The following is a 15,310-nucleotide window of genomic DNA, read 5'->3' on the forward strand; positions in this document are numbered from 1 at the left end:
GGTTGCCACGCACTTGGGCCTGTCAAAAAAATTAGTTTGCATCGATTTGGGTGCGAATCGAAAGTGCTGCTATAGCCAAAGCTAAGGCTTTATGTTTGCCAGATGTTTGCGCCCTGAGGCGTACATGCTATTTTCATTACACCGCTAAAATCTTGTGCCATTGTTCGTTCGCTCGATCGTGTTTTTGCCTTTTTTGCTCGCCGAATTCAAGGTGTGTGCTGTTTTTTGCGTATGCGTGCGGCAGGTGTGCGGTGCGTGCCTATCTGGTCGTGAGAATTGCATAAAATCTGGCAGTAGTTAATGGCGAGCTTTGCCAGCGAACGGTTGTGATTTAATTGTGCCTAATTGTGTTGGGAAGTGAACACTTTCGAAATGAATCCCGAAAATATGCAGCGGGCGCGGGAAATCGTTTATGGAGAGGCCTCAACGCCTGGAAGCTCGCCAGCCCCGTTAAGAAAGGCGCTGCCCATTACTTTGCTGGAGAAACGCACTCAATTTCGGTAAGTTAAGGGGAACTTTCCTTAGTCGACTAATCCTACTAAATCAACCCCTTTAAGGGTAAGGTCAAATTGCAAGAAGCTCCGATGTTGAAAGAATCTATGTTTAACACTAAAAAAGCGGTGAAAATATTAATTTTTAACCGTAGATTTCTAGCTAAGCATATGGGCTCCTACGTTTTTAAATGTTTAGCCACAATTAAGCGCAGTCTATAGTAACAAGACTTTTAATAATATATATCTTGTTTTTTCTACAAGTAATAGATTGATTTTTAGATACATAGTTTTAGTTTTCTTGTAACAGTTGGATTTTATCAATATCCTTTTTTAGGAGTTTTACAATTTGTAAACCTTTTAAGTTATTTTCAAATTTCGCGCTTGAGCGTGACCGTATCCCAGATTGGGTTCCCTTTTGTTCCGAGTAGTGGCTTAAGTATTTTCCTTACCGCGCGCGACGGTCTTACTAACGTGAAGTGGAGCAGGAAAAAAATAAATAACATGGACTCGTTGCAATTGGCTTGATAAAAATAAAAGATAAGCATCCAAATAGTGCTGGACATAATTCGGGAGGTTGTCCACGAGAAGTGGAAGTCGTTGACTGGTGCATCACCTAGTGGGTCAAATTGCGGCCAGCACAACACTCACACACGCGCACACACAGGTGCGCAGGCACACGCAAACACACGAACACAAGTTGTGGTCAACACAATGACGTCCTCCTACAATAACGTCGAGCTCATCACAACCCCGACACCCTCGCCCGCTCAAACGGTTCCAAAGGCCACCGGCTCCTCTACTGGGTCCTCTAGTTCCAAGGAATCCTACTACGACGACCACGACAATCAACTGCTCCATGTGAACAGTGGGCGGCAGGGGAGCACTGCAGCATCCTCGGCACCGGGTCCTGGCATAAGTAACGGCACTGCCAGCGATGACCTCCACATGCGATGGTGGTGGTAAGTGGGCGGCACAGTGGTGCCAGCACTCGTTTCGCGACCTAATATTTTTGGTGTTTTTTAGACAGTGATGTATTCAAATTCGAGTATTCAAATGTGAATACCCAAATTTTAAGAAATTTTACCTTCTTATTTTACAATATATATAAAAGATAATTAGCCTTCATCATAGTCAGTGGATTTTTGTATCCTTGCAGAAGTTCGAAATTTTCAATGCAGCGAAGAGACTTTTCCATCAGCATCATTAGACGAGTCGATCAAGCCAGGCCCCAGTTTTTAAGCTTTCCAAAAGTCGTATTTCAGATAGTATATAAGTCGGAACGAGACGGATCGTATTTCTGTCATATGAATGGTCAAAGAAATATTTTTAAACAAGGAAGAACGCTAAAAGGTACCTGGTAGTCAGTAAATGACAGCGAAATTGAGATTAGGATATACAAGCAGCAAACAAAAGTTGTAAAGCGCAACATACGCAGTAGTAGTAAAGAAAAACACGTCTTACAGAGGTAAAACTCTAGGGACGATCGCACCTTTAACAGACTAAAGTTCTAATTTCAACTAGTACGAAAATGTATTATAGAATCCACTTAATAAATAAACGTTCAAAATTTGTTGTTCATTCCACACGCTTTATTAACAGCTAAGCATAGGCATATTAAATTTATGGTTACCGTCAAACAGAGTTTAGATGTGCACAAAAATAATGCAATGCTTATTAACTTTCAAACAGGACTTTGTACAATAATGTGTTAAATAATTGGAGCGTTTATTAAGTTTTTCAAAATTTTAAAACGGTGGTATTTAGGCAAATCATGATTGAGAGTCGTAAATAGTATTTTAAAATACCTTTCTAACGACATATGGAACAAGCCTTTAGCTTTAGTAGTTTATAAGTTACGAGTGTAAAAAATTGATCTGTTTATAGTTGTTTTTCCGCCAAACTAGCTAGCTTTTCCAAAAGTGGTAGAATAATTTTTTTCTTATATTGATCGTCTAAAATTTCTAGGATCCTAAAACATTATTTTGGGAAAAACGGACAAACTGACAACCAGGTGCGCTTCGTCACTACTGATAGTAACCTTCCCGCACCCTCTTGTAGTTTTTAAGATTTTAGCGTTGATACTTAGTTTTTAGTTTTCCAAAAATCGGAAAGTTCTTCACTTACAATGCTGTAACTGTAACGATATGCAAGGGTATAAAAACTTAGAAACCTTTCTTGTTTCTGGCAATAAACAGATAATTGACGTTTGCCAACGTCAAGGGATTTTTCTCTTAAAATTGTCGAGTGCTAACTGACTTATTATTAGCCCTAAGATGTCTAAAAACTTTAGACTGATTAAACTAAGAAAAGTTTTTTATATCGCAAGTCGTTCGTATTAAAGCTGGTGGCACTGTTGCGTGAAACTAGGGAATGCAGCACCTACAACATAGCTGGTAATCAATTAAAACTGGTCGAAAATGCTTGACTCACAAGTGGCCCACACTTGTTCCAGTTGTTAGTATTTTTCTGGCAAAATTAAACTGCTGTTAACACGTGTGACTAATGTGTGACATGTGCCAGATGTAGGCAACAAAAATCGATTCCCTTCACTCAATTGCACTTTTTAGCTCACGTGTACTTTCATTCATTAGACCTTTTGTTTGAAGTCTAAAGGTATGAGTTCACAGATCGCTTAATGACCACGTTGGGGGAAAAAAGGTTGTCAATGGGTCTTCACATTTTAGTCGAAATAGCTTCTAATACTGGTTTAATGGCGCCATGAACTGATTTATAGATGTTTTGCTTAGTTATCAGACTGATTTCGTGAATCAACCATGTTGTTGTGGAATTCAATATCAGCTATTAAATAGCCACTGGCCGCTCACTACGTTTACATAACCAAAAGAGCACCTGTTGCCTCTTATTGCTCTTCGATCGCGACGCGTGGCTGTGCTCAGCTGTTTCTTACCAGCGATGTCCGGCGAAAACCCGCCAAACGATCGCCGTTCATTGTTTACAATCGGTCGGGCCGTGCACTTTTATTTTCGAATCGGAATCGCGCACAAATCGTCCAATTTAATCACCATTTTGGCGTCCCAGCTCAGTTATCGCTTGTTCACCGGACAGCTCGGTCGTGTTCGCTCTCCGCCGCACCTTTGCATCACCTGTCCAGCCGTCGATCGTTTCGGTCGTTTACCTGCCGTTTGCCGCCGATCGCTGGTCAGTTTAAAGCCACCGGGGAGCTTCAAGCTTCGCATTGGCTCGCGCTTGTGCTAAAAAGAAAATAAAACAAATTATATAACGTGTAATTAGAGTACTTTGTTGCCAGCGACTGGCTAACATTTTCTAGCGCAGACATGACTTGGCATTTCTTGGGTCTGGGGTCTGGGGTCTGGGCTCCAGCCCACTTTCGATTTCCTTCTATGGTCAGCCAGCTGGCAATCAATCAGTCAATATATTGTAGCACTTATAGGAGGTTTCCGTTGAAAAGTTAGCTTCCAATCAGGAATTAAAGATCAACGTTTTAATAATCAAACACAAATTTGTTTATTTCTTTAACTTGCATGCATTTTTATGTCTTAGGTTATTTCATAAAATGGTCCTATAATAAAACATGTAAATTAATTTCCTTGCAACTAAATAAAAGAATAAGTTCTTAAAATAAAACTTTTTCGAGCTTTGAGGTCAAAATCATAGTAAACTTTCGTGTGTTGCTGAACTCACGAAATGGCGTTTATGCACACACGAATCGGCTGAGATCGCGAAATGAAAGCGCGAATTCGGCATCGCATACACAAAGTAATAGTAGTAGAGTATCCAAGTGTTTTGAGAAATGCTTCTCTGCCTACGTTTTTGACTCACTTAAAAAACAAATATTTTATTAGGGTAGTTATCTATAAAAGATACGTCCACAAGGGGTTAGTTTTGTATGTAAACTAATTTGCGTGTGTGCTTTGAAGTACAAAGTTTGTACACACAACTGAAAGTCCATAGACTAAATGTACATATATACTTATAAATATATACTTATTTCCTTAAAAGTAGACTTTACTTGTAAGCAATAATTGCACACTTACTAGAAAAGTTCAAGTGTGAGACCTGCAACTGTAATACCTATTTTCGACCTGTATAGAAAAGGCGCAATTTGAGTTATATCATTGCCAACGCTAGCTAACAGGTCGGCACGTTGTGTCCAGATGGCTCCCCTGCTCCGATGATCGGTTCCCTTGTCCACTTTCTGATCCGTTCAATTATAATTTATAAAACTTAGTTGCTAGCGTTGAGCATTTCCATGCTGCGCTCGTCCGTTTATTGGTTAATTATTTTGTGCTAGTCACTTTACTTCAATTTTCTTTGTGCCCATAGGTCGCTTATAAATAGCTTTATGTTCTCGACTATTGTCATAATGCGATTACTACGGATGTAACCCGTCCTTTGTACTAGTTGCTTCCTGATCTCCGTAAAAATATAAGAGAGGGAAGACTTTGGATCACGCGATGCAGTCATTTTCGTTATGCAATGTATTAATTAGAATTCCGAATGGAATCACTCAAATGTAACGAGTGCTAATTCCAAATGTTTTCCGCGAGAAGTGCTTAAGATATTATTCGATTGCCGTAAAGCAAGAAAATAAGGCCTTTAAATAAAATTTTTGTATCTATTCGAAAAATCTGTTTTAATTAAAAAATAAAGCTTAAACAAGAAAGCTACGAATGTTTACCAGAGTATTGATTGTACTTTAATTAAATAAAATGTATTTAGTTCCACAACCTCCTCTGCAGATGCTTTCCCCTTTCTTAAGTTGCCCATCTTATCAACCACTCAACACAGTCGACCTCTGGTAATGAACTATTCATTGGGCACTTTCCGAAAAAACCGAAGTGATTGAGATCTTCAAGCTCATTACACACAGGTCACGATTTCTAGATTAATGGCTGGCGATACTGTTAGCCCAAGCTGGTTGCTTTCTGAAAGAGCTGCAAAGAAGACTGTTTAATTGTGGTCTGAGTGAAGGTTTTTGGATACATTGTTTTTGGTTTTTTAAAAGGTTGTTGACCTTTGTGTTGGGCAATCACGAAAAAATCAATATACGTTTCTCAGTCTAAAGCTAACTGTGGTTGCTTAGTACGTCCAAGTGGATTTCGTGCGGCTGTGCCAACGGATTTCTTGCCAATTGGTTTATACTTGACATCGTTATGCGGCTAAGCAGGCGATAAAAGTTGGCCAAGTCCAACGAGCACCCTCGCCGAGAGAAGCTGGCAAATTACGCATATTTGGCCGTGTCCCGCTCCTTTTTGCTCTTGCGTCAAAGCCGGAACTACGTTTCGGGCCCGTTAGGTTGGCCAGAAAAAACAAGCAAAAAAACTATTTGATGGCTAATAACAATTTATTTTGCTCAAATTCAAGAGAAACCAAAACCTGTTCATATACGAAAAGCCAAAACTGATTTTTTTTTGTTTTGTTTATCATCTTTTACCACGCGCCAAAGCCGTTACCTTTGTATCCCACAAGAGCTTATTGCATTCTTTTGTTACCAAAATGGTTAGCTCAGTTAACACCTCAGTCAAAAGGGAGCAAGGTTAATGGTATTTATTATTTGTTCGAATCAGGGTCGTTTCACGGGTGTGGTGTTCCACCCAACGCCTAAGAAATGCCAAGCGAAATGTGCAGCTAAATTTCCCAACTCAATTTCAGTGAATAATGCTTTGCAATACGATTCTTCTGTGAATTTTTGAGTGATATTTGGTAATCAAAAGACTTGAATATGACGTGCCTGTCGGACATTGATTTGGCCACCCTGCACCAGCATCGTCTAGAGGAACGCTTTAGTTATAAGCTGGCTTGGAGTGGCACTGGCCACCAGCAGACCCAGTACAATGATCTCCTAATGCGTCACAAGGCCTCGCTGATGCGCCAGAGAATAGCACAGCACAAGGCCAATGTGGCGGGCACTAAGGCAAAGGACCAAACCGTGACTAGTGATAGCTTGGCCACCAGTCAGGAGAACACCTTGGCCAAATCCGAGGAAGAACCTGATGGCGGCTACTTCGACTCAACGACTCGACGCAGGCGCAGTGGCACTTGGCCGTAAGTAATCCCAACCAAAACAGCCCGATTCAAAGGCGCTTAAAAGAAGACAAGAAAAAAACCAACACAGCACACTAAAAAAAGAGTTTGATCAAACATAGAGAAATAGAAATACAATAAACACAAAAATATATATTTTAAACAAAAGTTTTTAAAGCAGAACAATGAAGAAAAGAAAAGCAAGCTATAATCTGTTCCCTTATTAAAGATTGCTTTTCCTCTGTGGGGTTGTCTGAAAGTTATCAGGTCGCCGAACATTTGAACGCGGCATGCGCCGATAAGAAACGCCGTTTGGTAATCAAGTGTTTACCATGTCGTCGCCGCTTATCAGGTGTGATGAGTGTGGTGTGCATTTGGGCGCTTATTGTTTACACAGATCAATCGGTTCATTGTATACCCCCAACTTAGTGTTCATTTCACAACTGATATTCGTCTATCACCATGATTAGGCCAATCGTTTTATCAATTGTTGTGGTCTGTACTCGGCTTACAACAAAACAGTTTCTCTGTTAATTAATAGAAGCCAACAAGTCCTTGACCTTTCTGCAAAGTTCAGCGTTAGCTTTGTGTTTTCTCCTTCATTTTTGACCACTTAATAACGAGTTTGTTAACGCTTTGCCTTTTGGTACTACGTTGGCGCCGTCTGCTAATTTATGTGTATGTTTTTTCCCACATGCCACTATTTTTTTACAGTTTGTTTGGAAGAACTTGAGACGTCAGCTAGGTCTGAAATCGGTGCCAGTTTGTGCTTGGCGCCGGCCATAAACCAAAAGCAACAGGTAATGGAATTGAATCGGAACGAACGCCGTGCCGAAATCCAAAGGTGTGCAGGTCAGGTGGCTGTGAACGCATTTGCATGGCTTGTCTGGACGGCAAATCGATTATATAGTAGGCCCCTCACGATCGCCCGCGGGAAATTAAAATGACACGGACTTCGGAGTTAAGCAGTGTCATGCTGACGAAAGTGTCCACGGAATTAAATGTTTACTTAAGTCGCTTTCACTTACAGAACTTCCCTTTTAGTCGGTTTCTAGTAGCGGTCGAGTTAGTGCGTTTAGCAGGCATTCACTGTGAAACATGTCGCGTAAGTCAAGGAATGAATCTGAATTTTCTTCGAAGTCATAATGATAGAGTCAATGGGGATACAAGATCACCTTCTGTCAGTGGAAATGCGTCATCTTAACGTAATTCCCTCGTCAATTTTGTCATGGGGCCTTGCCTTTATTTGGGTGCCAAGAAACAACCTTTGTGATAAATAAATAAATGGAACACAATCAAGTGAGAATTTAAAGGGATAAGATGGTGTTAAAATGTAATTTTTTTTTTTTTTAATTTTAGAATGTTTTACTTTTGCTGCTTTGAGCAGTTGTTTCAGAATCCTTCAAGTATTCAGACAACCTCTTCTTGTTATTAAATTTTCCAAACAGTTTTCGTTCTTACGGTGACGATAAAGAGAGAACAAGCCAAATCGACCGCTATGTCTTATTGCTACCAGAGGAATAATTTTAAAACAAATAATGACATTTAATGAAACGTTCTAAAATTTATTAAACCCAGTACCCAAATCTTTGTCGCTTTGAATCCACATTTGCAACTGTGTTTACCAATGAATGTCAAAGCCGAAAAAATTAGTTTTTTCCAATATTTGAACCGTAATTACAGAAAAGGGTATTCTTGGTTGGTTAGTTCGCAGAAACATCCTTCCGTATGTAAGCTGCGATCTCGGAATCTCGGTCTTGTGCCTATATTTTTGAAGTTTTTGGAAAAGTGAACGGATTTTTCTTTGTTCTCCAACTCCCACGCACTCCCTTTAGCTGAGTGATGTGCGTTTGATAGGCGATGGCATCGCCTAAAGCTATCTCTTGTTTTTGAAATATTTCAGAGTTCCGAATAAAAAATGTTATTTTTCAATTTGTTGTACTTATGGATCTAACTTTTAATTGATTTACACATACCTATTAACTGTCATAGAAATGGTTGGCAAGGGTATTTAAACTTCCGAAGATAGCACTCATTCTTGTTTCAAGTGGAAAGCTCCCCACGCATCCCACTGTTCGTATCCACGGGGCCCATGGTTCCGTGGTCCAGTTCTAGGCCATCTCACGGCTCACTTGGCCCATCTCCGCTCTCTTTATAGCTCTTTCTGCTGAGTCATCGCGTATTAGCACGTCAATCAAGCACGCTAACAGCACCCCCGCATCCACACACTCTCCGAAAAGAGTTCAGCAGCAGCAGTACTCTCCCACAGTTCCGCTCTTGGCCTCTCTATACTCGTCGCTCTCTGTTAGCATGTGCAATTCCTGTTTGTTTGGGCCGCAGATTCAACAAGTTTATTTGCGCTGCTACGTGTTGTTGTAATGAAAACAAAAATATAAATTCGTTATACACATACCTTTATCTTGTGTGGTTCGAACACCAAATTGGCCTGTCAGTGATTTTGTAACCTTCGAGCGAGCAGCAGTTGCGCTCGCATCGAAAGTTCCAACGACATTTTGTGTTCAGTTCTGCTAAGGAGACTATTGAAAGGGCGTGACCATCCATAATAGTCAAGAACCTGGCGTTATGAATCACCAAAAGTTGAAATTAGCGGCAGGCTTGCAGCATCAGACCTCCGAGGTTGAGGAACAGCAGGTGACCCCAGTGGCGCCCGATCCACGTATTTTGAGGTGTACTTAAGTGGTGAACATCGTGGGTCCTGCTCTTCTGTAACTCCATTCTCCTTTTGAACTTTCCAGGCGCACTAGAAGTCTGAATGCTCCGTCGCCATTCCAGCAATTTGGGCCATGTGGACGCATTATGAAGAACTCTGCCATGGTGATGCAGATTCAGGACCCGGCCAGCCAGCGCTTAACCTGGTACAAGCCGCCCCTCACCGTTCTGGTGATCAAGAAGAAGGATTCCCAGGTCCTCCTTCCCTTCGTCCAGCTGGTGGAGTGGCTGGTGGATGCGAAGCACATGGTAGTCTGGGTGGAGTCCGCCGTCCTTGAGGACAAGCTTCTTCGAGACGACGTCAAGCTGGAGCAGGAGAGCTCCAAGTTCCGGCAGGTGCATGGGGACTACGCTGGAGTTCGGGCGCGCTTTCTGGCACTTCGGGAAAAGCTGGTGACCTTCAGGTATGTAGAAAACGATTGCTTAGATTTGTTGTACCTAGGACCCACCCTGAGGCTCTCAAGTTTTTAATACGTAAATGGAAGCTCTAAATGTTAAATAATTCGATTTTTTTACCAACCGTTTAAATTAGGCTTCTTTAATGTTTTTTTTTTATTAATAAAATGCCTTATTAATAAAATGCCTAAAATTTGTACCATACAGAAGAATACTCCTAAAAGACTAACCTTTCTATATTTGTTTCACCTTTCGCAGAGATGGTCGCGACGACTTGACCGATCGGATTGACTTCATCGTCTGCCTGGGGGGCGATGGAACTCTACTGTACGCCTCCCAGCTGTTCCAGCAGTCGGTGCCACCAGTGATGGCCTTCTATCTGGGCTCCCTGGGCTTCCTCACGCCCTTCCAGTGCGACAATTTCCAGGAGCAGGTGACGAGTGTCCTGGAGGGTCATGCTGCTTTAACGCTTCGCAGTCGTTTGCGTTGCTCTATCCATCGCAAGGGAGAACGTCGCAAAGAGTCCCTTCTGCCAGCTGTGGGTGTCAATCTCCTGAAGCCCAGCCTGCATAGGCAGCTGAATTACGTAGAGCTCAACAACGGAAAAACAGGAAATACCGGATGCAACAACAATAACTGCCCGAACAACAGCATACTGGTGCTCAACGAGGTGGTGATCAACAGGGGACCCTCGCCGTACCTGAGCAACATAGATATCTTTTTGGACGGCAAGTACATCACGTCGGTGCAGGGTGACGGACTGATCGTTTCGACGCCCACGGGGAGCACGGCATATGCGGCAGCGGCCGGTGCCTCTATGATCCATCCCTCAGTGCCGGCTATTTTGGTAACACCGATCTGCCCGCATTCGCTGAGCTTTAGGCCCATTGTGGTACCGGCCGGAGTGGAGCTTAAGGTGAGTCGCACAGTTAATGATATAAAATATAGCCCAAGTAACATTCATGAAGTGAGAGTGATGGGAAATTGAATTCTAAATGTTGCCTTAACTTGATAATTAAAAGCTTATTCCTGACATTGCAGATATCCATTTCACCTGATAGTCGCAACACCTCCCGCGTCTCCTTCGACGGACGCAACGACCAGGAGCTAAACCATGGGGACAGCCTGCGTGTGACTACCTCCATCTATCCTGTGCCCAGCATTTGCTCCCAGGATCAAATATCCGATTGGTTCGACTCCCTGGCCGAGGGTCTGCACTGGAATGTGCGTAAGCGCCAGAAGTGCCTCGATGAGCTGTCGGATCTGACGACTTCTAGTTCAGAGGACAGGCTCGACGAGTTTGACAATCTGAAGCTCTACGATGCGTAGTGGTAACCCACCCAATCATCACCCATTCGCAGTTTGTAAGCATGGTCAATAAGCCTAGTTGTACACCTAGTTTTTAGGGTTTGCTTGTGTGCAATTTTATAGGCATAGGAATGTAGCAAAAATACTCTGTTGTTTATACACATAATAAGTCGTTTGGTTGAAGTGTTAAATATTAATCGATTATGATCGCAATGTTTGTTTAAGCTATGGAAATTCCGTTGTAGCTTTTAAACAACAAAAAAACGCTTAGATTAGCCTTAAGTTTTTGTTTTTACGTAATATACGTTTAATTGCGTCGAGTGTTAAGCACTTAAGCTGGCTCGCGTCATCTGTACAATTCGATGGAGATAATAAAAACTGTATTATTTACTAAAGCGCCACAAAATCCATCCCACTTTTATTTTTGTTGTGCTCCGGAGCAACAGGCAAATAAAAATGCAATTAACCAGATAAGAAAAAATACTGTGAAATGGTCAAGACAGAAGCCATCCACACGGACACTTAAGACCAAAAGCTTCTAGAGAAGAAAATTAATGGGCAAGCCATTGGTCAATGTCTAACGAACGGACCTGGAAGATGGATGCTACAGAAAAGGAGTGCGAATTAATCATAAAATTACTTTTCTTTAGTCTTGCAGCGGATTTGGCATGGTTTTCAGATCATAAAGTTAATCTTTAAAGAGGTCTAGCTTTTGAAATATTTTTGCTAGGCCTGAAAGTATGCCATAATTTCTGGCTCTACCATTGTGAATGATTATAATTTTCAGTCGGTCGACCATTTCTTTCCGACAATTGCCAGAGTGTAAGAGCTGCCCCATAAATCAAAAGCATAAAATAAAAGCTGGCAATAAATGTGACTAGAAGAGTTCTATGCCACCACACCCCTCAAATGGTCGTGCGAGTGTGTGTACGTGCGAAGTGCGTTGATTATCAATTTTTACGCTTTTCCTAGGGGTTTTTCCCTCCCACTTAGCGAGCAACAAGTGAAGAGCCGAGTGATTTCCACAGCTTCCTTTCGCTTCGGGCTTTCCTCTGACTGGCGGATAAAAGCAGTGCGTTTTATCCGAGCAACCCTATTGGTCGTCCTTGGCCACGCCTACTCCTCGGGCACTGCGCAGGACTCTTCGTCTGCCTCATTTATATGCAAGTTTCTCTAAGTGAAATAAATGGCTTAAACACATTAAATTATTTTTCTTTTATTAGCTAGCCGTCCCATGTGGGTTAAGCCTTAATCGAGTCAAGAATAATATATTATATATAATATCCTCGCTATTTTCAGACCATTTTCAATTCTGCGGGTTGATAAGGGCAGCCTGACTCTGTTCACAGTGATCTTCTATTTATAGAGTATTTGTTGTCATTTTTTTTAGAATAACGCATAAATTCAAGCTTGTTTTCAACACGACTTCTACCGCGAGCTCCTCCAAGTGCCCGGCTAGCTCAGTCGGTAGAGCATGAGACTCTTAATCTCAGGGTCGTGGGTTCGAGCCCCACGTTGGGCGACAAGATTTTTTATTTACTGTATGTAAATGCCATTTATTTAAAAATATTTTGGATATTTTTTGTTGCTTTTATTAAAAACAACTTGGCTGGTCGGACTTTTCTGTTTATGCTGACGAAAATAATTGTCCCTGCCGTTTTTATTGTTTTAAGTCTTTTTTCAGCTAAAACGTGGCATATAAAAAGTATATATTCAAAGTGAACCAAATGAGATCAATACTATCGACTTCGCTTATATTCGACTTATGTAATTTAATAATGCGAAATACTTCCTTTAAGTCAAAGTCCCCTCAAATCCTTGACCAGCGATTCACTTTCACTGGCGTGGACCAAAAACCCTTCAGCATAGTCAGCGCCATTTCATTTAGCCGCAATATAAAAGCGCAATAATAAATTCAAAATATTTACGGAATTTCCTAATGAAGTCGGGCTCATTCTCCGATAAGACAAATGCCAGGCGGAAAGGCGAACACAACTATGCCGAAGCAGGAGCTAAAGCGCTCCAGCAGCTGCTGAAGATGATGTGGCACGTGTTGATATTCCAATTGAATGCCACCAAATATGCGACACCCCCACAGGACTCGGCGTATCGTCCCCAGCCCCTGGGGAAATGGAAATATCTACCACAGGCGCACTCACACGAGTCGGGTGACATTTGAACTTTGACTGGAGGATACTGGCACTCGTCCTTTTAAATAGATTTCACAAATGTTAATGACAGCTCAAGCTCGAGGATTGTGTGTAGCATTTCAAACAAAAGGAAATTAAACATTTGCGGCCGAATGGGTTTTCCGGTTTCTATTTTTCTATCTTTTTTTCCGACTGTGATAAAAACTTGACCACAGCGCCAAAGATTTTCGACGGAACGACCCGCATTATATTCGAGCCACATTGTCATCGATTTAACCCCCAGCATACGAAGTTAAGCTGTCATATGTGGCAAGTAATATGCCTGGCCCAAAATTAGAAATGGGCCTTTTAAGTCCCATTTTAATCCTCTCACAAAGGCATTCCTGCTTTTATTGTATTATTTAATGCCATCAGTCCTAGTCAATTTCTAGTCCATTAACTTTGAAGTTATTTTGGCGTCGCCACTTTAACACTTCAATGGAACTCTCCACCTTTTTTATGGGTCCATTGTAGTTGTTGTCGTCAATGCTTTTTCCCGAGTTTTCTGCAAAGCATGGGATTGAAATCGATTTGTGGCTTGGGTTCTTTTAAACTTAGTCCAGAGAAAAGTTTTCGTTTTTAAAAATTCAAAAAGAAATTGAGTTGCTTAAGGGTAAACCTAAGGTTATTTTAATTTATACACATAAATCACATTTGAAGCTATTTAAATAGCAGGATCAATAGTTTTCGTTATATTCCTTAAATATGTTTGTCTGATGCTGACTTTTAATATTTACGTTAAAGAATAGAATAAATCTTAAATCTTCTGAGAAATACAAATTGGTCAAGTTTTTTTCAGATTCTTCAAGATTGGCTTCTAGATATATCAAGGTCATGCCCATGCCTATTTTTGATCGGTCAATGTGTCTTTTCAGAATTAGTTTATCGCCATCCACTCCTCACTTTTTATTCCGTTTTGTTGAGAGAGCCAGGCTTAATATCTCGACTTCTGTATGCAAATTCGAGACCGTGATCACAAAGCTACATCAACGTCGTTAAGCTTATAAATATTTCTGGGCCCGTCCTCCGACTGCGGTATCTGCCTCTTTCCCGATCTTCGACTCAGTCGCGTGTCGTTTTCCAATCGCATCAGTCTTTGTAGCTCCGCATCCGTATCTTTGTATGACGTTTGTCTGTGTCGCTTGTCTTATCCGGCTGGCTGCATAAATTTACAACCGTTAAATGGATTAATTGAAAAGGCCTGTGAGTAAGTGAAACTGTTCTGGCTCGACTCGGCTCGAAAATCCATCAGGTGGTTTCAGTGTGCGTACACAAGCTATCTGCCGGCTACCGAATTCCACCGGAAATTGGTTTAATCAGCGCAACAACACGTTTTGGCTTTCGTTTACCCTAAGGCCAATGTCCTGGGGGATATGTATCACACCTGTTACACCTCTGACTAACAAGAAAACGAAAATGGTGACCTCATCGTACCAAACATACAGAAAATAAAGGTAAAATGTGTGAGTAAATGATGTTAATAACATTTCTTTATTTCACAAGTTTTTTGTCGGTAAAACATCTTATAGTGTATGTGCAGATAAACTCGTGGATTTCTGAATGGAGTTTTCAAAAGCTTTGCAGCTTAAGAAATGGAAGACAACTTCTCAAAAATGCTTTGATCTCGGAAAAATCTAGTTATGTGGTGCCAACGAACAATTCAGATGCTAAATATCGGAAATACCCATGTTTATTGTATAAAGTTGATATAAATATAATATATAAATTTTAGATTTCTCGAAACCAGATGCTTTTGGACAAAAAGTTTATTCTTTAAAAAAGCAGACCTTTAACAGTGCAGAGGGAGTTTGACGGAGTGTAAAATGTTCTTTGAATGGTGCTTAGGATTTTAACTTTCTCTTGGCTTGCCTTTAAGACTTTGAAAATTTGACTTCTACAAACGCGGGTCCCATTAAAGGCGTCCTCTCTGTTCCCAAAAATCGAGTTGCCACTTAAGGGGCGAAAATCAATTAGGCATAATATGCGTGAGCCGCCCTCTCGGTCGCTATCCATAAGGCAGCAACCCCAAAACGCGTTGCATACTCACAGGCGTAGCGAAAATAAAGTCAAACAGTGGAAACCCCAACGCACATACGCTATGTGCTCAGGGGCCAAACACAATGAAGGCAATTGAGCAGAATCATTGCCGTTGGCAGTTTCCATCAATATGCAGGGACGACCGAGGAG

At 41.4% G+C, this 15,310-nt stretch overlaps 1 protein-coding gene and 1 non-coding gene across 8 annotated transcripts; both read left to right on the forward strand.

Annotated features, from left to right (window-relative positions):
• The first annotated feature begins 357 nt into the window (after positions 1-357).
• Positions 358-11,340, forward strand: LOC108029646 (NAD kinase). 7 transcript variants are annotated; one of them, XM_044092376.2, is made up of 5 exons: positions 3,412-3,738; positions 6,129-6,521; positions 9,257-9,634; positions 9,885-10,542; positions 10,668-11,340. In XM_044092376.2, exons 2-5 carry the CDS (start codon positions 6,199-6,201, stop codon positions 10,953-10,955), a joined length of 1,647 nt encoding a protein of 548 aa, XP_043948311.1. In that variant the 5' UTR covers positions 3,412-3,738; positions 6,129-6,198; the 3' UTR covers positions 10,956-11,340. The 7 variants fall into 7 exon arrangements, with proteins under 7 accessions (XP_050743167.1, XP_016957547.1, XP_043948311.1 ...); XM_017102056.3 differs by having other exon boundaries at positions 3,414-3,653; XM_050887210.1 differs by lacking the exons at positions 3,412-3,738; positions 6,129-6,521 and adding an exon at positions 358-500.
• A 1,043-nt stretch (positions 11,341-12,383) lies between these two features.
• Trnak-cuu (transfer RNA lysine (anticodon CUU)) lies at positions 12,384-12,456 on the forward strand. Its single transcript has one exon. It is a non-coding gene; the product is annotated as a tRNA-Lys (tRNA).
• The last annotated feature ends 2,854 nt before the right edge of the window (positions 12,457-15,310 follow it).

Source organism: Drosophila biarmipes, chromosome 2R, assembly GCF_025231255.1.
Source record: "Drosophila biarmipes strain raj3 chromosome 2R, RU_DBia_V1.1, whole genome shotgun sequence".
In the NCBI taxonomy this organism is placed as follows: domain Eukaryota; kingdom Metazoa; phylum Arthropoda; class Insecta; order Diptera; family Drosophilidae; genus Drosophila; species Drosophila biarmipes.

What these genes read in the sequence shown, in the direction of transcription:
- LOC108029646 (XM_044092376.2), top strand. Translation starts at nt 6,199, where the DNA reads ATGACGTGCCTGTCGGACATTGATTTGGCCACCCTGCACCAGCATCGT. An exon ending in GAAAAGCTGGTGACCTTCAG is followed by an intron (nt 9,635 to 9,884) that starts GTATGTAGAAAA and finishes CACCTTTCGCAG; the next exon opens with AGATGGTCGCGACGACTTGA. An exon ending in CGGCCGGAGTGGAGCTTAAG is followed by an intron (nt 10,543 to 10,667) that starts GTGAGTCGCACA and finishes CTGACATTGCAG; the next exon opens with ATATCCATTTCACCTGATAG.